Below are 22500 nucleotides of genomic sequence, written 5' to 3' on the forward strand. Positions count from 1 at the left end.
TTGCCAACGCGGTTAGCTGTGTGTATCCACAAGCCCATCATGGTTTTGTATCGTCCATTTGGCACGGAACGTTAATGCTAGGTTCTCTAGCAAGGGGTTAGCGAGGTTGGTGACTGCTGCTGCGACTGCGCATAGGATGAGGGATTACAAGAATTTCTGTGACAAGATCAGGGCGTCTAACAGCGAATGTGGGATTTATTTGGGGAAAATAGGGTCTGCACGTTGGTCTAGAACGTACTTTGGGGGCCAGAGGTATAATATAATGACAAGTAACATTGCTGAACAGCTAAACAACGCATTGGTAGAGGGTAGGTCGTCCCCAATAATTGAGTTGGTGATGTTCATACAAGGGATGATGACAAGGTGGTTCAGTGCAAGACGTAAGAAGGCCAATAAGCACCGGGGTCTGATGACAATAGAAGTCGATAAAGTGATGACAAAGACAATGGCGCTGGTGAAGGGCAGCAAGGGTGAACTCTATTTCTAGCTGGAGCTGCCAAGTTGTTGGGAAGTTTGGTGGTTCTGAGAGTGTTCAGTTGGAGCAGAAGAAGTGTACTTGCAAGTACTTTGACAACATGAAGATACCATGTGGGCATGCCATGATTGCGGCCGACAACATAGGGCTCGCATATGAGACTATGGTTGGTCATTGGTACAAGACGGTGGCGTGGAGGGAAACCTATGCAGGTGTTATTAGGCCAATTGGCGACCCCAGGGACGAATCTATTCCAGAAGACGTGAGGGATGCAATGTTGATGCCACCATTGACTAAGAGGCCACCAGGGAGGCGTAGAACCAAACGATTCCCCTCGACAGGGGAGATGCCGGTAGATAGTTTATTTGATTTGTTTTGGTGATTATTTATTGATTGTGACAATCTAGCGGGTGTGATAAATTGTGAATCTCTTATGCAGGGTCCTAAGAAGAAGTCAGTGCCTAATAAGTGCGGGAGGTGCAGGGTAGAAGGACACAACCGCACCAATTGCACGGTTCCGATATGATTGGAGATTGAAGGTTAGGTGATGGAAGTTTTTTGTTTGAACGGCTATTGTATGGAGGTGCAGGGAGAATTTTTTTTTGAACGGAACTCGTGTAACCTGAAGGAGTAGTTGTTTTGGTATTTGTAGTAGAGATGTTAATGCCACCACTGGTGTGAGCAACACCCTTGTTGGTATGATTTTAAGAAACAAATCTATGGATGTTTATGTTCTTGTTGTTTTTTTATGTTGTGTAGGAAAAAAACTGAAACTGATCTAGAATAAAAGGTGGATTAGTGTATGAGATGGGTTGGTGGGGTTTTCAATGGGAGTGTTTTTCGTGGGTAGCTAGGGCATGGTTAGGGTAGTAATAGTGGTTTAGGGTGTGGTTGTGGTTAATGTTTTGAATAGTGAGTTGGCGTGGATGACATGTATGTGGTCGTTGGATACTTGGTCTGGGTAGAAATTGTTGTGAGTAAGTGGGGTAGTCGTCAGTGGTTAGTAAAGATTTGGTTAAATTGGTTATGATTGGGACAAACGCAACGGCAGTGTAGGGCGTGGATGAAATGTTTGTGGTCGTCGTAAACCTGTTTGGCTAGAAGTAGGCGTAAACACAGGAGGAAGTGGAGGAAGGGGGTAGTGGACACTAAGGTGGTGGTTAATTAGGTAATGGTTACGTAAAAATTAACAGAAGGTGTAGCGTGGATGATGTGCTTGTGGTTGCGTTTATCATGGTTTGTGAAAAAAATGTGATTAAGATAGGAGAAGTTGGTTAAGGTTACCAGGTATGTCAAGTTAGGATGGCGACGTGTTTAGGGTTAGCGTGTTGTGTTAGATCTGTGCTGGTTATGGTTATGGATGCCGTGAAATAGTAAGGTTGCGGTTAGATAGGGAGACGTGATGTTTAAGAAAAAATTAACAGAAGGTGTAGGCGTGGACGATGTGGTTGTGGTTGCGTTGGTCATGGTTTGTGAAAAAAATGTGATTAAGATAGGAGAAGTTGGTTAAGGTTACCAGGTATGTCAAGTTAGGATGGCAACGTGTTTAGGGTTAGCGTGTTGTGTTAGATTTGTGCTGGTTATGGTTATGGATGCCGTGAAATAGTAAGGTTGCGGTTAGATAGGTTATGTTTAAGAAAAATTAACAGAAGGTGTAGGCGTGGACGATGTGGTTGTGGTTGCGTTGGTCATGGTTTGTTGAAAAATGTGATTAAGTTAGGAGTAGTTGGTTAAGGGTACAAGGTAGTCAAGTTAGGATGGTTACGTGTTTAGGGTTAGCGTTGTGTGGTGTTAGATCTGTGTTGGTTATGGTTATGGATGACGTGAAATAGTAAGGTTGCGGCTAATTAGGTTATGGTTAAGTAAAAATTAACAGAAGGTGTAGGCGTGGATGATGTGCTTGTGGTTGCGTTTATCATGGTTTGTGAAAAAATGTGATTAAGTTAGGAGAAGTTAGTTAAGAGTACAAGGTATGTCAAGTTAGGATGGCGACGTGTGGTGTTAGATCTGTGTTGGTTATGGTTATGGATGTCGTGGAAGTGTTCTGTATTTTAGTAAGAAAACATCTAGGGGGTGTGGGTGGGAGTGTGGTTAGTTTCGCAACCGTTTGTTTGTAGGAGTTGCTGGTGTTTAGGGGCTGGCTGTTGTTTAAAGTTGTTTTTTTTAGTTGTTGGTGAGCAAGGGTGTAGCGTTGTTGGAAAAGTTGTGTTCAGGGTAATATTTGAGTTGGTGTGAGTATAACAAGAGGCTTTTGTGTTAGTTGGTGTTAGTTCTGTGTTGGTTATGGTTATGGATAACGTGAAAGTGTTTCGGTTTGTGTGTTGTTTGTCATTACGAAGTTAAGAAGATAGCAGGGTTTGCAAGGGGAGTAGTTATCGTGGTTAGTTAGGGCATTGTCAGGGTGGTAATGGTGGTTTAGGGTGTGGTTGTGGTGAATGGTTTGAACTATGCGTTGGCTTGGATGACTTGATTGTGGTCGTTGGATATGTGGTCTGGGTAGGAGTTGTCGTAATTACGTGTGAAAGTGGTCGGTGGTCAGCGAAGATGTGGCTAGATTGGTTATGGTTGCCCTCTCCGGCGTGTGTCGGACGTGGATGATATGTTGGTGGTCGTCGCATATTTGTTCTGGCTAGAAGTGGAGGGGTGGAGGACAGTAAGTTCGTGGTCAAAGAGGTTATGGCTAAGGAAAATTAACGGGAGGTGTGGATGATGTACTCGTGGTTGTGTTTGTCATGGTTTGGGAATAATGTGATTATTTCGTGTGGTTAGATTATGGTTTAGTGAGGGGGGAAGGTTGCTATGTGGATGACATGATTGTGGTTGTTGTTTTGGATGGTACAGAAAGCTGTTGTGGTTAAGTAGGTTATGGACCAGAAAAAATTTACGGGATGTGTAAAAAATGTGATTAAGTTAGTTAAATGAACAAGGTTGGAAGGTTCGTTTTGTTTAGGGTAGGATTGTTGGGTAGGTTAGATTATTTCGTATGGTTAAAGAATGGTTTAGTGAGGTTGGAAGGTTCCTTTGTGGATGACATGACTGTGGTTGTCGTTTGTGATGGTGAAGAAGGTTGTTGTGGTTAAAGGTGATTGTACTAAACGCTGAGTTTGAAACTTTGAGTGTTAGGTTTGTTGAGCATGTTTGTATTGTGAACACGTTTATGTGGTTACGAAAGTATATTGTGGACACGTTGATGTGGTTACGAAAGTATACTGTACAACACAACTACAATGAAGCTTACCATGAGAAGTAGATAAATTCCGATTTGATCTAAAGCAACCGGCAAGTTTAGTTTGTTGACAAAAGGTTACAGAGTAGTTTCTAGCCGGATTGAAAAACAATACAAAATACATAAGTTCTCCGATAACTAGGAAGGCACATTAGTAGAAAAACATGAAAAGGTGCCTTGTTAATCCGTAGAACTATAGTTAGGGAGAGAAGACTAGTAGTAAGCTGGTAAGACAATAAGACAATGGTTTTATACGCTTCCATTGCGTATTGTTGGCGGAACTTGTCAACCATGCCATCTGTGAGACCGCTCATGTGTGGATACGGGTCACCGTAAAGATGTAGCTCCATAAACTTAGCGCATACAGGACCGCAGTCGCCAGACCTTGAGTTTTCATATGTGCCCGTTCTCCGCTGGCATGTAAAAGGAGATAGATCACGGGAGTTGTTCTTGGCCACGTAGCGGATGAGATAGGGGAGCATCTGGAGGATGGGCCTGAGAAATCGTTGAACACGTTCCTCGTTGTATAGAGAGGGCAGTGAATCTAGTACGTCGACATGTCCAGCCCGGAGGTCGATCGCTAACCCAACCCAGTGTCTGTCCGCCCATATCATTGGAGTGTATACCTTCACCACTTCTTTCATCCAGGTTTTACCAGGAAGGAGGATGAGTTTAGATATCCGCTGATCCCACCTGATTTTGTCTTTCTTAAGTGCGGCTTGAAATTGGCGATCTTTGGACTGCATCAATGAGGTGAGGGTGGGAGGCATAAACGTCGCATTCTCCATCTGTAGCACATCTTTGTGATGCATGTCTAGCATGTGCATTAGGACAGCCATGTGCTGGAGGAGAAAAGATAAAACAAACAGAGATTGAGTTAGTACTAGGTGATAGTGGGGGACATTGCTGTTTTAGAAAGTGTGTTTGCACGTACCAGAGAGTCTGTCCACTGGGAGGGAGTAGCGAGCTGGAGGAGAAACTGGTTGCTGAAGTCGAGTTTTGAAGGTGTGACGTGGAAGCTGATTTACATAGATCAACAAAATATATAGTTGATTTGTGCAAATGTAGAATGTATAGTTAGAAGAAGAAGTTTAGTGATGTTGCTTACCCTTTTTTGTTGGCTGCCATGGTTTTTGCGAAAATGTCCCATAGATCCTCCGGTGGAGGAGTGACCAGAAGGTAATGGGGGAAATCCGGGCGGTTGAGGAAAGTTTGGGCTAGGACCTTTCTGCCTCAGACGGCTGATGCTCCTTTGTTTTTCTGGTTGGCGATGAGTCACTGAGCTCGCAAACTTCTTTACAAGTCGTTTGTGCCTGCAATATAAACGGGGCAACGATTATAATGGAGACATAGATTTGTAAGGCTAAGAGATCTATTGTCATAAACAGTACATTGAGTTCGTCCACAACCCTACGTACTGTCTTGTCTGGTGATGAATCACTAGCTTCGCCCTCGCCGTGATCCCTGTTTAGATCCTACAGCAATTAAAGGAGTGAGTGAGTTAAGAAAGAATGGTGGTTATAAGCAGAGGATTCATAAAGTATCAGTGAATGAGCAAGTGTTCTTTACTTGTTCGTTCAAACGGCAGTTAGACCCTTTAAGAGTAGCAGTTGCAGCGAAAGCATTTGGGGTGGAGTAGTGTGTAGAGAAGCCAGCGGGCTTGTTTGGAGAGCTGGTGGGTGTGGTGGTCAAAGCAGGTGGTGGGGTAAAAAGTGGATTAGGGGAGATGGTGGTGGGGTTGTGGCAGCAGGTGTGGGGTTAAAAAGTGGTATTGGGGAGTATAGAAAGGCTGAGGAGTCGTAGATAGGCGGAGCGGTATCAGGTTCGGGTAACGTAAGACCGTGAGAAGGCGGTGATTGGGATGCTGGTTTGTTAAGAGGGGTAGCATCAAACTGTGGCAAAGTCCCTATTGGGGCGTATTGTTGTGAAAGACTTCCTTGAGGGAAGGGAGCAGGTGGGAGAGGGGTTTTTTGAGAGGTGACCGCAGTGAAAAGTGGTGATAGTTCGTTAGATGTTTGTATGGTTGGAGAATGTTGGGCGAGGGAGATAGCGGGTGGAGGAGAGTTATGGGCAGATGAGGGTGGGTCTGATGTTGGGGTGGCAGGAATGTGGTTGGGTGGTTCGTGGTCAAGGGGGTCGACGACGAGGTGGGTAGATGAATGCTCTCCGTGTTTAGGAGAGTTGTGGTTATCAGCAGGCGATGGGTGGATATAGGTTTGATGGTTAGGAGACTGTTGGTCGACAACGAGAGGGTTAAAGGCCAGAGGGTTGTGGCTGGGAGATTTGTGGCTAGCAGAACTGTGAGTTGGTGATCTGTGGTCATGTGGTTGATGGCTAGGAGATTGGTGGTCAGTAGAGTGATGGCGGTTAAGTTGGTGGTCAGGTGAGTTGTGGTCAGTAGATAGGAGTTGGTTGGATCGTTGGCTATGAGAGGGGCTGAGGGGAGAGTGTGGACGGGGAGAGTGTGGACGGGGAGAGGATTTGTGGTCAGCAGAGTGGTTGTCAGCTGATAGGTGATTATTGAGAACGGGGTTGTTGAAATCAATGCGTCTAGAAGCACAATGCTGGGCACGGTATTGACTCAGAATAGGTGATCCAGAACCCAAAATGCCATCAGAGACCTGTTAATCAAATGAAATGGGTTACCTGATAGGTGATTATTGAGAACGGGGTTGTTGTAATGGTTATGTATGTTGTTATGCAAGTAAAATGGGTTACCTGGTTGGTCTTACGCCTCTTAGAGTTGGGGGAATCATGATGATCATCACCTTGGAGATCATTAGACTGTGGTCGATGAGGTGCGCTCCTGCGACGATGCGTGACAACAAACTGTGGTAATAAAGAAGTGGCTCTGCTCCTTTTAAGTTGCCAGTGTAGCTTTTGTTTAAGACGCTCGTTGGATGCTCCCAACTTCGCAACTGTGGCTTCCAACCCGGTTATTCTGGCTACCATCAGGGTGGCATTGGCTTCCAAAGTAGAGATTCTAGCTTCTAACAACTCGGTGGAGGGGGCGGGGGTTGGAGTGGAGGATGCTTGCAAGCGGGTGCTGCGCCTATTTTCTGAAGGTACTGAAGTTTCTTTCCCCGCTTTGTGAGGTTTGATCGTGGACTCCATCCTTTTCCTCGGAACAGTGTGTTTCTTGTGGACGGGTTTTTCAGGTATTGGAGTAAACGTGAAAACAGGCTCCGAGCAATCTCCTCCGGGCCACATAGCTTTAGAAAAACAGTGGTTGTTGGCTATCAGCTGCTCCATGTATGTCACCTTATCATCTGTCTTTTCGTTTGGCCATACCCCCCATCCAGGATGCGGTCCCCTGACTAGCGGTATAAGTGGTGTCACCCGCAGCTGCATGAGACAGAACACACAAAGTTATCGTTGTCAGTCAGCAAAGAAAGGCAAACAAATGGCGCTTGAGGAGCTATAAACTTACAGAGGAGTTAGCTTCTACTTCTAGAACTGCGTCTAGATCAATGGATGGATGGTTAGGTAGATTAGGCTCGGTAAGGTCCATTATTGTCTGGTCGTTAAAGGGAGCAGGGATCTTAGAGAGCAACATGGGTATGGCTCTGAAAGCGAGTAACTGCAATGCTAGAGGGAAGCCGGTGAGACGAAATGTTTCTTGTTTGAGCTTCAGAACAAGCATATCAACTGGGCTGTCTACGGGGTTGCCTTTCTCGAACTTAGGCGGTTTCATGCAACGCACAGTGTGTAGGAAAGATTCGCGCCCCCAAGGGAATTCGAGGAAAGCATCTACATCATCCAGCATCTGAACGTACCTCAGCGTAGGGCGGTGAATCTGTTGGGAGGCGATCAAGACTCCATCGAGTATGATGATGAGAGCAAGCCGGATTCTCCTCCACTCATCCATTTGGTGGTCGTGCTCAAGCTCCTCAGCTAAGTCTGCAATGGTGATATTGTCGTACTTGCCTACTATCTTCTGCCACAACGGATCTTTGTGTGCGCCCTTCTGCTTGTTTGCATCCTTTCGGTTGTGGTCAGGTGCTTCGTACCCGTCGGGAAAGGAGCCACAATTAAGGCCGGTAATGGTCTCAAACTCTTCGAGGCTGAATCTAAGAGGGTCTTTACCAAACACAGACCATAGCGTGTGTTCTTGGTTGCAGCGTAACTGACGAGAGAGAAGGCTGTGTATCAGCTTACAGGAAACTGGGCACTGACGAGTTGGGAGATCGAAAAGCTTTCCGAAGGAAGATTCCCTAATCTTTGCAAACACTTCAGAACCGCGAAGGGCGTGGCGAACGAAAGCTAGAATGTTCGGCCTCGAGTAGATATTCAGACGATGACGGGGGAATCTGTCAGTGGCGAAAAGCCTCTCGGGGAGACGGGAATCACACGCGTTATCTGCAATTTTAAAAAAAAAATTAAAATTTAAGGGTTTGCTGTCTCCGACGGAATCAAAAAGAAAGTGAAATAATGGATCTAACCTTCCATTTGGAGTTGTTCGATGAAGCGGTTGCACGGCAAGTATCAAGAACTTCTGGGTCGAGAAACCTGAGGCGAGACGATGATTCTGCGAAATCGAAGCGACGAACTTCTGGATCGAGAAACCGGAGGCGAGACGATGATTCTGCGAACTTATGGGTAGAGAATTTCGGGGGAGATAATCAGAAAGAAAAAAAGACAAGATTAGGGTTCATCGGGTTCATCGGGTTCATCGGGAGAAAAGGATTAGGGTTCGTCGAGAGTGAGTTGTTTTTACAAGAACCGTGAAAATGGAAGAAGATAAAGTAAACGGATGGTTTGTAAAAAGTAAAAGGTAAGTATCGGTTTGGTCTCGTTTTGGTTAATTAGATTGGTTTCATTGAGTGGTTAACTAGATGTCTCTGGTCTGGTTGAGGGTTATATTAGTAAACTCTGCATAGAGAAAGTGTGCTGTATCATATTGTGTCTCTGAGTGATATTAATAAGACAACATGTGTCTCTGAGGGTAAAAATTTCTTGAAAATTAGATCGATAGCGACTTGTGTGTCCCTCTAACACACCAAACATATCAACTCTATTATCGAAATACATCTCTATTCAACAACAGCTTAGTCAAATGGTACGTCGCCATTTAATTTTTAATGTTAACGCAAAACAAAGTCGACTACTAATAAACCGGTATTTAACCAATAATAGATGCGTTTTTGGCATATATTAACCAAAAAGTGAAAGGACGCGAAGGTAGAAATATAGGTAGAACTTAGAACAAGCAGGATAAACTGGTTTACACAAATATGTAATTTCATAATTAATTATTAATAAAACACTTGTTGTGTTTAAAAGCAGTTGGAAAACGGCCTGAAAAGCAATAGGAGATCTTAATTCGATATCCTTAGAACATGATTAATGGAAGTTTTTAGGGATGGAATTTTTAGCGTAATATTTAAGAATTTGTTCTTAATTTTTTTAATTAAAATTAAGAATCGATTCTTAAATTACGTTAAGAACACTATCTTTAGGAAACTCCATTAATCATGGTCTTATATATTCTATAAATTAACATGTATTACAAAACTGATACGGTGAATATAAATTAGTGAGTATGAACATGAGGTCACATCATATATACACGCGTAACTTGACACATCGTAAGTACGGTGTGAGATAGTACGTACATTCATACTATATATATCACCATTGAAATAAAATGAGAAACGTACAAAACAATATAATAAATGGTTGTCTCCCCCTTGAATTAAGATGACTGTACAAAGTAATCTATATACATGTGAATTAATGTGGTAAACTACATATATAACCGGGTCACCATTTCAAACATTGGTGGAAACGTAGCATAAAGCCACCGTATCCGTGCACATGCGCGTATATGGATATGCCAACTAAACTATCTCAAAAGTATTAGTGCTATTACGAGTTTGATTGGTAATGCATATTTGAGTAGAGTAAATAATTAGAGCTGGAAGCGTTGTTTTTGGTTTGATACTACGACTAAGAAAAAAAAAAACTACGACTAAGAACTGCTTAAGAAAACCAAATAATCACACATCTTTTTATTTCAGAAACACACGGTTAGTTTTCCTTTTCCATGTCTTTAGACAACAAGAAAATGTAAAACTATAACTTAGGATAAAAACTGTATTGTTATGGATTTTGACTAGTTCACAAGTAGTAGATACTTTGAAATATAATAAGTGAATACAACTGTTGGCTCAGATCTCAACGAGTAAATGATGTGGTTATTACTTGGCTCGGTACGTACGGATTCATTAATAAAAGATTGATAAACTGCATTCATTAACGATGCAGTTTTTGTTTTGTTTTTCTTAAAAAAGCAGTTGTTTCGTTCATAACTTTTCATTTATATTTTCGCAGAAATTCACAAACTTATTTTATTCTTAACTAGAGTACTGTTGAGTTTCATATTGTATATGGCGTGTGTTTTCTGTTTATAAATCTAATCAACATGAATATCGCTTTATTAAAAAAAAAAACAATAACAACAAAATAATTAATTTCTGAATCACGAAATCGTTAACTTGGATTTAGTTCTCTTTATTTAGACCTTAAATTGCTCACTAAATCATTAAAACCAAGCATCTTAGATTTTGTTCTTAGCATATAATGAAACTTTTTTCAATTATATATTCTTACAATATAGTATTAGAAAATGGCATACTTTGACGTAATCTTAATTAGACCGTACATAAGATATCTGTAAGCTCGCCAGGAGGTGAGTTCACATCGAACCACGAGGCTCGTATCTGTTTTCAAGTACCACACCGTACCTAACATGGAGACAACCATATCCTTCTGACAGCATTCAAATTTGTCACTTTTTAATGTCTGCAAGAATCTTTCGATCTGTGAAATGGTAATTATAGGCAGCTTGATGTATTTAATTTAAGGATGGAGGAATACTATAATCGTTTAAAATACGATTGATTTGATTTAATTATTTGGTTCCTGCAAATTTTTCTTGGTCCTCCAATTAAATGCATTCAATGATTATGTCTTTATTAGTAGTAATAATACCCAACTTGTAATACACGTACAAGTTGGCTGAACTTCCTATTAATGAAAGAAAATCATTTTACTAAGTAAAAAACTTACGAAAAAATCCACTAAAACTACGAACGACACCTAGTAAATCTAGTATAGATTAAAAGCTAAACATCGTTGATGATCAAAGATAAATTCTAGGGTGAATAAATAGATTGTAAATGATTACGTAGTAGTAATAAGATATAAAGTCAAAGGATGAGAGTGTGATAGCGTAACAGCCAAAGCCTAGCTGGAAATCACAAGGACGAATTAAACAATGCCAGCGAGGATTCTCTTAAAGGGTAAAATCGTCCAATCAAGTTTAGTCGAACGAGGAGGACGCGGGGTTGGTTTCAGTGAAAGAGAAAAGTGCACCGACGCGACGACAAGTAGGAGTGAAGAGAACCACCCTACGTTTCGGTGCACCGTCTCGTACTCTATTATTGCTCAACTTTTCCCGAGAGAGGGAGTACGGCCACTTTTTGCTTTGTTGACCTTTTCTGGATTCATAGTCTCGTGTTGACTGACTCGTTCAAAAAACTCGTCTACAGTCTCTCGGCTTGCTCTTTTGTGATCATAACTTTTTTTTCATTGCTTCATTTATTAGACGGTAGAGTAGAAGAATAAAGGCCAAGGAGTAAACTCAAAAGGCCAATTAGGACATGACTGGTTTAAAGGTAATGGTTGCATGTGCAGTTGCAGAGATTTATACATATCATAAGTTTTAAGTTATTTGTAGGACTAATATAAGATATATGACTGATTAACTATAAGATATTTATGACATTAAATATTTACGAAGGTTATATTTACATTGTAAAAAAAAATTTGTTTGGTTTATACATATATATATATGTTTATATATTAATGTCTCAAATTAATATTTTTGGTTTATTTTTTCAAATAATATAAGTTATGATACTGTTAGTGAATATAAAATAAAATAATATTTCAGTTTTAAATTTTTAAAAATATTTTTTTATTTATCTTTGTCGTCGGGAAGATTTTAGAAAGTTTGAAATGGTTTGTAATTTTTTTTTGTAATTGATGTAAAACGTCAACAAGGCAACAACCATTACTATCCATAATTAATACGTTATTGTTTTTTACAAAAATATTTATTCAATTTTTTTTCCTGGCAATAATTGAATATCGTACTAAGTGAAAACAAATGAAAAATGAATTAAATGAAAGCATAGAACTCAGTGCCGTGCGAAGATTTTTAGGGGCCCGAGACGAGTTAAAAAAAATTTACATGATATTTTTTTTTGAAATAGTTCTATTTAAATTTGAATTATATAAATTTTTTTTTTGAAATATATATATGTAATGCTAAAAAGTTTTGATTTATTACCTAAACAATTTCTAAATTTTCTGCACCAGACTTTTATAAACTAAAAAATAAAATAATGATCAAAAGTAGGAATTAGTAATATAGAAACAAAAATACAAATTTTGGATTGAAATGTTGATCGCTGATAATCAAATTCTATAAAATATATAAAATAAATCTAACTCATAACATATAAAAAGATGAAATGTAGATCATATACTTACAGTTAATTAGAAGTAGAATATTTATAGTTTTACATAAAATATAGTAAAATTGATCATAAATTAGTTTTTTTTAAAACAGAAGTCAAATTTAGAATCAAATAATAATAAAAATATCACTAAGAGAATACATTAACTACCATGTAAAAAAAAATTGTAATTAAGGGCCCTAAAAATTTTACAAAATTTGGGGGCCCTAGGCAAATACCTTTTTCATTAAGCTGTAAGCACGGCTCTGATAGAACTACATATTATTGTGTTGAGGTGGAAGAACATAACACATGTAAGTAAGACAAAATAAATATTGTCATCATCAGTTATATCAGGGACGTCCCTTTCAACATTAGGACCAAAACTTATGGTTATATCCTAATTAATGAATGTTCCATATAGGTCATATAGTATTAAGTATATCTAGTTCAACTGCTTTGGAAACCATATGTTATATCAAGATACCTTTTTGTTGTTGTTGCCAAATACATGATAAGTAGTATATAGTTATGAATACGTGAATTTGTATCATCGACATCTAGAGATTCAGCTTTGTAAGTTATCTCTTACAGTCATTTTGAAGCTTTGTCTAACGGCCTAATACATCTATTAGTCAATTGTATGTGATCTAAACAATAACAAATACTATTATTATTTATTATCACTAAGTAATAGGATTGCACAAATTAACTGACAATGTAACATGATACACATGTTATTTACTACACATAAAACCTATTTAAAATAAAAACTAGTAAGAAGCTAGAGAATTGCTATGCAAGTCATGGGATTTTAAGGTCTCAGTCAAAGGGGTGATAACATCAAGACTTTTTAACATTTTGATGGGGAGAGGGGGTCAATCACTTCATGTTAGAGAACTTGAACCGCAAGTTGATCTAAGAAAAATATTCATAAAACAAGTTTGATTACTGGTATATGTAGTCAAAACATTAAGTGTCACCCAAGAAAATTATGGTCAAGTCAACTAAGCTGATTTAAATAAAAAGCGAAAATGAACCATTTAAAAAGTTAAAGTAATGTTGGTCTTTTGAATTATTAGCTTACATGGACGAGTCCTTTTTTCTGGCTACTGAAAATAATCAAGCCACGAAGACATCAAGACATTGGTATTGCTTATGATGATGATCACCAGCCAACCACGTAGTTATTTATACTATTGAAATCCAAATCGTACATATTATTATGTAATTATTGGATAATCATAAATTATAAATCAGTGGAACATCTTAGTTAGGATAGGTATGACCATGCATATTACATGCCTTTCAGTTCAAAACCATAAGGTGATCAGATCTAGAAGAAGATGATCTGCATCCAAAAATCAATTAAGAGACTTGATTTGTTTAAGGACCCACATATAAACAGTACTACAGCTAATCGATAACAATCATGCAGATTAGGTAAAACATGTTTAGTAGTTGTATGAATTTTATATTCATATTATGGTCTGGCTATTATACTATTAGAATTTTGAGACTGTAGCAAATGCACATGTAAATAAAAAGATATTTAATCAACTTCTTGAGTTTCTTTTCAGATAGCTCTATATCATTGTGAAGAAAAATGTTAAATATCCTCATACCTTCAGTTTACCGTTATTTACATTAGCTATATAGATATTAGACTACAATAGTTTCATTACAATATAACGGAAAAACCTTTCAGCTGCAACAATTCGAGATTGATTAAAATAAGAATATGTATAATATAATCAAGGGAAATCATCAGATTCACAAGAAAAACAACCAATTGATCAATGTGTGCTTGTATTTGTGAGTAACCCATAACAATTTTACAAACTAAGAAAATATGAAATAAATAAATAAACCCAAAAAAGATTTTCAAGTCAAAGCCATAAGAAACTGCAATTAAGAGACACATATCCATAATGGTACAAAGCTGGCTTGCACAACAGCAACCTCAATATAGAGCCATAGATTCAATGCAATGTATACCTTCCATGAAAAAAAAATCTGATCTTCTGTCTCTTTCCATCTGATTTTATTATCCATATATTTCCTTTACTATTTGTGATTCTTGTGTTCTGAGTCTTTGTGTGGAGTGTTTTCATTGGTTCATGACAAGTTAAGCAAGTTTCAAACATTATAAGCCATTTCTGGTAATCTCATAGCTCACCTGTCATCGTCCCAACTTACCTGTTACCTAGAGGAAATCAAGCAATTCAGATGCATTGATCTCTCAATCTCACCTAACATTCCATTTTTAAATCTTAATTTTAAAACAAAAAAAAATCAATATTACTCTGCATATAATTTGTAAATCTGAAATATCCATGATTACAAAGTAAACAAGATGGATTACGTTTAGAATATGATGTAAAAATAGAAGATGTAGTTTTGAATATAATAACATTCTGATTCCTTCAGTTCAGAAAAAAAACATTCTGATTCCTCCTTATCCTAAAATGTACAGAGACAAGTACAACTAGCTGTACTTGGACTTAGCTTAGAGTCATTGAAAATATTGTTGACATAAATGTGAACAGGTTTAGGAGACTAAATGCAGCAACAAGGTACTACGGAAACTAAGATCAGGGAATTATTTAGTTTAATTAATGAGCCACTACTGAAGCCACATGGGCATTGTGATAAGTTTTGGAGACAAAGTTTAAATGATATGGTTTAGCTAGGCGTAACATTAGCTGGATCAGTCCTTTGACACAATAATCTCTATAGCGATTGAGCAGTTTCCGAAAAACATTTTTCATGCATGAATTTGGTAGGCACTAGAAACATGATGACTCTGCGTTAGAGATCTTCTTAGACAAAGACTGGATCTGTTTGGTTTTGCAGTTATAAGAACATCTAGTAAATTTCTCAGTAGAAGTACAACATCATTTGTGTCACTTCTGTCGGGTTCAAGTTCCGTGGGATTAGGCCCTGTCTCATAAACAAAATTAACTTGGGTCTACCTCATTTTTTTTCATACGTTACACAAGTGATTTAAAGAAGAATAAATAGAGCACGAGAAAATGCAAGTTGCAAGGAGCCAGTTTTTTTTTTTTTTTTGCATTTGTCTACATGTTCCACTGGTTGTAACTACATCCGATTTTGTATGAGATGTATATGACGTAGAATCAACTATCTACCAGCTTGATATCAGCACATTTATACTAAATCTCTTATAGGGACTTAGAAACAGGGGAGTGGTCAAAAAGAGAAACACGAAGCTCACAGTTTCCGATGTTGTTAAACGTCCCAGGCGGTCGAGTAACTCAAGGCCAACAAGTCAACTCTCAAGAGTCACTTACCAACACAAACACTAATAACATTCAGTGATCCATACAAATATACATGAATGTAATTTTTTATAACTGCAGACTGCAGTACAGAAGTCGAATTTAATCAAACTAAGAATCAAAGCGATAATCACACACACTTAATTCTAATCAGTATATTTTGGTCAAACATTTATTATCAGTACATATTTGTCCCTATGTATCTAAAAATGAATACTTTCTTCAACTCTGTTAATATGGCAGATAAAGTATTACTTTGCTTTCAACTCATTTGTTAATTTAATATCAAATAACATTATAATAGAAAGTAAGAAATCATACATTTTAAGAAAATAGATTAATTACCCAGTTCAGTCGAGTTATGTATTAAATTTTAAACTTATATTCAGGACCGGACCTGATATATGTGGGTCCAGAAGCAATTAAAATTTATTTGGCCCTACAACAACTATTTTAAAAAAAATCACTGTGATTTTGCTGTATACGGGCTCAAACTCAGTACCCTAGGTTATTTACAACCAAATTTTACCATCTGAACTATCAGATATTTAATGTATTTGGCCCCTAAATTATTTCTAACACCATCGCCTTCAAGCTAATGCTTGATGAGCTTGTGCTCAGGCCCAGCTCTGCTTATACTTCAGAATCGCAATGTAACAAAACTAACGACGAACCCTAAAATTCAAAACAGGGAAACTAAGAATTTCTATGGCAACACAAACGAGCAACAGACTCCCAATTATGCAGATAACAAGACAGTTTAGAAAACGTTAAAGAACCTTCAATTGATGAAAGCATCATTTATTCGAAACGCAAATAATCTAACACGCAATAGTGTAAAGCCCATTGTATAAAGCAAGGCATAAACTTAACTTTTCTAGCAATCCAAGCAATATCGTAAAGCCAACCATACCTTCCTTCCACAAAACGACGATTAGTTCTCTATAAATCTAACGAATGTTGTCAATAAATAAAGACTAAAGTAATAAACAAACAAACTTTTACCCAAAAAAAAGTAACAAAAACCCCTATGGAAAATCGCATGACCACTTTTCATCCTAAACATTTCCTTGAGTCTGATCTACATCCGGACTTTGCTGGTGCAAAGAAATGCGTTATTTGTGAGAAATGGATCTCTACTCGGCCTAATCATTTGTATTGTCGTCCATGCAATTTATGTTTTCACAAAGAATGTTCAACCAGTTTGATGGAGAATCTGACAATAGATCGTCCAGTGACACATGAACATACGCTCACCTTCATTCGCCAAAAGAACTCTTTCAACTGTGTTGCTTGCGGAATGGTCGTCGCTAACAAAGAGATGAATTTCTACGGTATGTACGAGATAAATATGTACGGATGTTTGCCCTGCAACTTCTTTATCCACAGAGATTGTATGTATTTACCAAAGGTTATAAAGCTCACTCGTCACTCTCACCGCTTGTTTCATACTTATCAAGTTCCTGATCACAACACGAAATGTCGAATATGTTATGACCCGTTTGTTTGCGGAAGTGGAGGATATATTTGTAGTGACAAGACGTGTGATTATAAACTTCACTCGCAATGTGCAACGCGTAAAGAGATTTGGGATGGCAAAGATGTGGAGAGAGAACCTGAAGAAATTAGTAACTCTGAAGATGTTACTATGAAGTTTTCATCGTTGGAGGAGGTAGATGGCAAAACACTCCGTCATTTTAGTCATCACCATGATTTAATTAGGCTTTGTGTCAATGGTGGAGAAGAAGAAAACAAACGAGTATGCCAAGCATGCATTCTTCGCATTGGCTCTAATAGTTTCTTGGGTTGTAAAGAATGTGATTTTGCACTCCATGACACGTGTGCAAGGCTACCTCGGAAGATGGAACACCTGTTTCACCGCCATTCACTAACCCTAGAGGTGGACATGATGAACATCAAAGAAGGGTTCTTCAGATGTTCTAAATGTGAACGAGAATCATGTGGTTTCATGTATTGGTGCTGCCAAGAGGAATGTGACTTTAAAATGGATGCAAAGTGTGCTTCCCTTGCTGGTCCATTATACAGTGAAACCCACAAACACCCTCTCACTCTATTAGACTATGGGGCACGTTGTTACGAATGCTATGAATGTCCATTCTCTTTGGATTCAAAACAAGCAACTTTGCCGGTGTTGGTAAAATGCAACTATGACATTCATCCACTTACCCTATGTTTTGGTAGACATATTATGTGCCCATGGCGGCCCTTTTCTTGTGAAATCTGTGAAATAAGAATAAAACCTGATTATCCGGATTACGAAGATCTCTACGGCTGCTTCGATTGCAACACCCTTGTACACGTTGAGTGTGCAATAGGGAAATACCCGTATCTGAAGCCTGGCCATACGATCAAACTGAATGGTTTTGAGATTGAGATTGCATCCAACAGTTTTTCTCGGCCTATATGTCACGCATGTCACTCTACCTGCCAAGATAAACTGGTTTTCAAGAATAAGAGCAGTGCCATCTCTTTCTGTTCTATCAACTGTATAACCTCTTCATAGAAAACCCTACTGCAATCTTACATGTGTAGAGTGCTTGCGTAAAATAAGTATTTTCTTTTACTTTTCTAATTTGAAGTCTATATAAAAAATAAGATCTTGCTTTGCTTTCAGGTTTGTTGTAATTTAAACTACCATGAATAGAACAACTTTGCAAGATAACTTTATAAAAAAATGGTCAACTTCAAGAAAATATATTATAGCTATGTTAGTTTATTTTATATATTGAATTTTGAAAACATACTTCAAGATGGCAATGTTTCAAGATTTCTGAGACACATAATTCCAAGTCTCGGCCTCAATGGCAACAAGCCAACAACAACATACTTTTTACATATTTTATTGTTTTTATATTTTTTAAAATATTTGTCTTCTAAAATAAATAATATATTTATCCATGTCCATACTATTAATTATCTGAAAAGTGAATTATAGCTATGTTAATTTACATATTTTATTGCTTTGCAAAAGTGATCATTATCTAAAACTTATATATATATATATATATATATATATATATATATATATATATATATATATATATATATATAGTGTTATTATCCACAAATACTCGGCACCCTAGGTTATTTACAACCAAATTTTACCATCTGAACTATCAGATATTTAATGTATTTGGCCCCTAAATTATTTCTAACACCATCGCCTTCAAGCTAATGCTTGATGAGCTTGTTCTCGGCCCAGCTCTGCTTATACTTCAGAATCGCAATGTAGCAAAACTAACGACGAACCCTAAAATTCAAAACAGGGAAACTAAGAATTTCTATGGCAACACAAACGAGCAACAGACTCCCAATTATGCAGATGACAAGACAGTTTAGAAAAAGTTAAAGAACCTTCAATTGATGAAAGCACCATTTATTCGAAACGCAAATAATCTAACACGCAATAGTGTAAAGCCCATTGTATAAAGCAAGGCATAAACTTAACTTTTCTAGCAATCCAAGCAATATCGTAAAGCCAACCATACCTTCCTTCCACATAACGACGATTAGTTCTCTATAAATCTAACGAATGTTGTCAATAAATAAAGACTAAAGTAATAAACAAACAAACTTTTACCCAAAAAAAAGTAACAAAAACCCCTATGGAAAATCGCATGACCACTTTTCATCCTAAACATTTCCTTGAGTCTGATCTACATCCGGACTTTGCTGGTGCAAAGAAATGCGTTATTTGTGAAAAATGGATCTCTACTCGGCCTAATCATTTGTATTGTCGTCCATGCAATTTATGTTTTCACAACGAATGTTCAACCAGTTTGATGGAGAATCTGACAATAGATCGTCCAGCGACACATGAACATACGCTCACCTTCATTCGCCAAAAGAACTCTTTCAACTGTGTTGCTTGCAGAATGGTCGTCGCTAACAAAGAGATGAATTTCTACGGTATGTACGAGATAAATATGTACGGATGTTTGCCCTGCAACTTCTTTATCCACAGAGATTGTATGTTTTTACCAAAGGTGATAAAGCTCACTCGTCACTCACACCGCTTGTTTCATACTTTTCAAGTTCCTGATTACAACACGAACTGTCGAATATGTGGTGACCCGTTTGTTTGCGGAAGTGGAGGATATATTTGTACTGACGAGACGTGTGATTATAAACTTCACTCATATTGTGCAACGCATAAAAAGATTTGGGATGGCAAAGATGTGGAGCGAGAACCTGAAGAAATTAGTAACTCTGAAGATGTTACGTTTTCATCGTTGGAGGAGGTAGATGGCAAAACAATCCGTCATTTTAGTCATCACCATGATTTAGTGAGACAATATGTCAATGGTGGAGAAGAAGAAAACAAACGAGTATGCCAAGCATGCATCCTTGGCATTGGCTCCGGTCCTTTCTTGGGTTGTAAAGAATGTGATTTTGCACTCCACGACACGTGTGCAAGGCTACCTCGGAAGATGGAACACCCTTTTCACCGCCATCCAATAACCCTAGAGGTGGACATGATGAACATCAAAGAAGGGTTCTTCAGATGTTCTAAATGTGAACGAGAATCATGTGGTTTCATGTATCGATGCTGCCAAGAGGAATGTGAGTTTAAAATGGATACAAGGTGTGCTTCACTTGCTGATCCATTATACAATGGAGCCCACCAACACCCTCTCACTCTCTTAGGCCGTGGGGCACGTTGTTACAAATGCGGTTTCTATTTGGATTCAGAACAAGCAACTCTGCCGGTGTTGGTAAAATGCAACTATGACATTCATCCACTTACCCTATTTTTAGGTATATCAATTAATATGTGGCCATGGAAGCCCTTTGCTTGTGAAGTCTGTGAACTAAGAATCAAACCTACTTATCCGGATTACCAAGATCTCTACGGCTGCTTCGACTGCGACACCGTTGTACACGTTGAGTGTGCAATAGGAAAATACCCGTATCTGAAACCTGGCCATACGATCAAGTTGAATGGTTTTGAGATTGAGATTGCATCCAACAGTACTCTTTCTCGGCCTATATGTCATGCATGTCACTCTATCTGCCAAGATAAACTGGTTTTCAATAATAAGAGCAGTGCCATCTCTTTCTGTTCGATCAACTGTATAACCTCTTCATAGAAAACCCTACTGCAATCTTACATGTGTAGAGTGCTTGCGTAAAATAAGTATTTTCTTTTACTTTTCTAATTTGAAGTCTATATAAAAAATAAGATCTTGCTTTGCTTTCAGGTTAGTTTACATGATATGGTTTAACTAGGCATAACATTAGCTGGATCAGTCCTTTGACACAATAATCTCTATAGCGATTGAGCAGTTTCCGAAAAACATGTTTCATGCATGAATTTGGTAGGCACTAGAAACATGATGACTCTGCGTTAGAGAACTTCTAAGACAAAGACTGGATCTGTTTGGTTTTGCAGTTAGAGGAACATCTAGTAAATTTCTCAGTAGAAGTACAACATCATTTGTGTCACTTCGGTCGGATTCAAGTTCCGTGGGATTAGGCCCTGTCTCAGAAACGAAATTAACCTGGGTCAACTCTCTACCATATCTGGCTTCAGAGAAATAATATCCTCCATAACCAAGTTCTTATCCCTCCGCACACGGTCTTCAGGATTATTGATCGAGAGGTGCGAAATATTCTCTTAGGAAGGAGAGGAAGGAGAAAATACAACACTCTCTTGTCTTCTTGGCTTAAGTTTGAGTAAGTTCTGTTTTAGAAATCTGTAAAACTCCCTCTAATATTTCCTTGTTTTTCTTTTTTTTGTCTTGGAAGTGTTGTCTTTAGGATTACAATTTTGTAAGATCCTTTTTTCATATTACATGATATTAACGTTTTAGCAAAAAAAAAAAACTTGGGTCTACCTCATTTTTTTCATACGTTACACTAGTGATTCAAAGAAGAAAAAATAGAGCACGAGAATATAACTTGCAGTTTCTTTTTTTTTTGAAAAAATGTTAAATTTATTCAAAAAAAAACTTTTTTACAATGTCTGTAACTCTAATCGAGAGTTTGATTTACCAGAACTAGAGCTTAACATAGAAACTTAAAATTCTGATTCAATCAGAGAATCATCGACAGCTCGATAAAACCATGTCTCTGTGGTTGTAGTATATTTTCGATAAGCTATCGTTCAGATGCGATTTCTGACAAGTTTGTCGATTTCTTTAATCAGCACTAAAGGGGCATTAGGCTTCTCACCATGTTGTCTCCCGTTCCTTTCGTACCATTAGACAATCAATTTTGAAATGTGTACAAAAAAATGCGAGTTGCAAGGAGCCAGTTTTTTTTTGCATGTCTTACGTGTTCAGGGCCGGTCATGGACCAAACCTAACGAAACATTCGCTTTGATCCCCAAAAATTTTGAAAAAAATTATATATTCATTAACTCCTAAATTTGTTAAAAAGAAAATTTAGACTCCCAAATTATTGAAATTTTTTATCTAAATTTGTTAAAAAGAACATTCGCCGGCTCTATACATGTTCCACTGGTTTTAACTACATCCGATTTTGGATGAGATGTATATGACGTAGAATCTACCAGCTTGATATCAGCACTTTTATACTAAATCTCGATCATTCGAATGTTTTATAGAGACTTAGAAACAGGGGAGAGGTGAAAAAGAGAAACACGAAGCTCACAGTTTCCAATGTTGTTGTTAAACGTCCCAAACGGTCGAGTAACTCAAGGCCAACAAGTCAACTCTCAAGAGTCACTTACCAATACAAACACTAACATTCAGTGATCCATACAAATCGTACATGAATGTAACTTTTTATAACTGCAGTACAGAAGTCGAATTTAATCAAACGAAGAATCAAAGCGATAATCACACACACTTAATTCTAATCAGCATATTTTTGGTTAAACATTTATTATCAGTATATATTTGTCCCTTTGTATCTAACAATGAATACTTTCTTCAACTCTGTTAATATCGCAGATAAAGTCTTACTTTGCTTTCAACTCATTTGTTA

General features: G+C 37.9%; 3 protein-coding genes across 3 annotated transcripts; 2 read left to right on the forward strand and 1 right to left on the reverse strand.

The window, feature by feature from the left end:
* The first annotated feature begins 136 nt into the window (after positions 1-136).
* On the forward strand, positions 137-1001 carry LOC117134406. The gene is made up of 3 exons (XM_033292723.1): positions 137-454; positions 537-827; positions 915-1001. The coding sequence occupies exons 1-3, from the start codon at positions 137-139 to the stop codon at positions 999-1001; spliced, it is 696 nt and encodes a 231-aa protein (XP_033148614.1).
* A 2792-nt stretch (positions 1002-3793) lies between these two features.
* Positions 3794-4863, reverse strand: LOC117134407. Its single transcript, XM_033292724.1, has 3 exons — positions 4810-4863; positions 4636-4720; positions 3794-4543 (listed from the first exon to the last, which is right to left on the reverse strand). The coding sequence occupies exons 1-3, from the start codon at positions 4827-4829 to the stop codon at positions 3794-3796; spliced, it is 855 nt and encodes a 284-aa protein (XP_033148615.1). The 5' UTR covers positions 4830-4863.
* A 3488-nt stretch (positions 4864-8351) lies between these two features.
* LOC103870112 lies at positions 8352-21522 on the forward strand. The gene is made up of 2 exons (XM_033291602.1): positions 8352-20867; positions 20942-21522. Exon 1 carries the CDS (start codon positions 16559-16561, stop codon positions 18050-18052), a length of 1494 nt encoding a protein of 497 aa, XP_033147493.1. The 5' UTR covers positions 8352-16558; the 3' UTR covers positions 18053-20867; positions 20942-21522.
* Positions 21523-22500: the final 978 nt, after the last annotated feature.

Source organism: Brassica rapa, chromosome A05, assembly GCF_000309985.2.
Source record: "Brassica rapa cultivar Chiifu-401-42 chromosome A05, CAAS_Brap_v3.01, whole genome shotgun sequence".
NCBI lineage: Eukaryota > Viridiplantae > Streptophyta > Magnoliopsida > Brassicales > Brassicaceae > Brassica > Brassica rapa.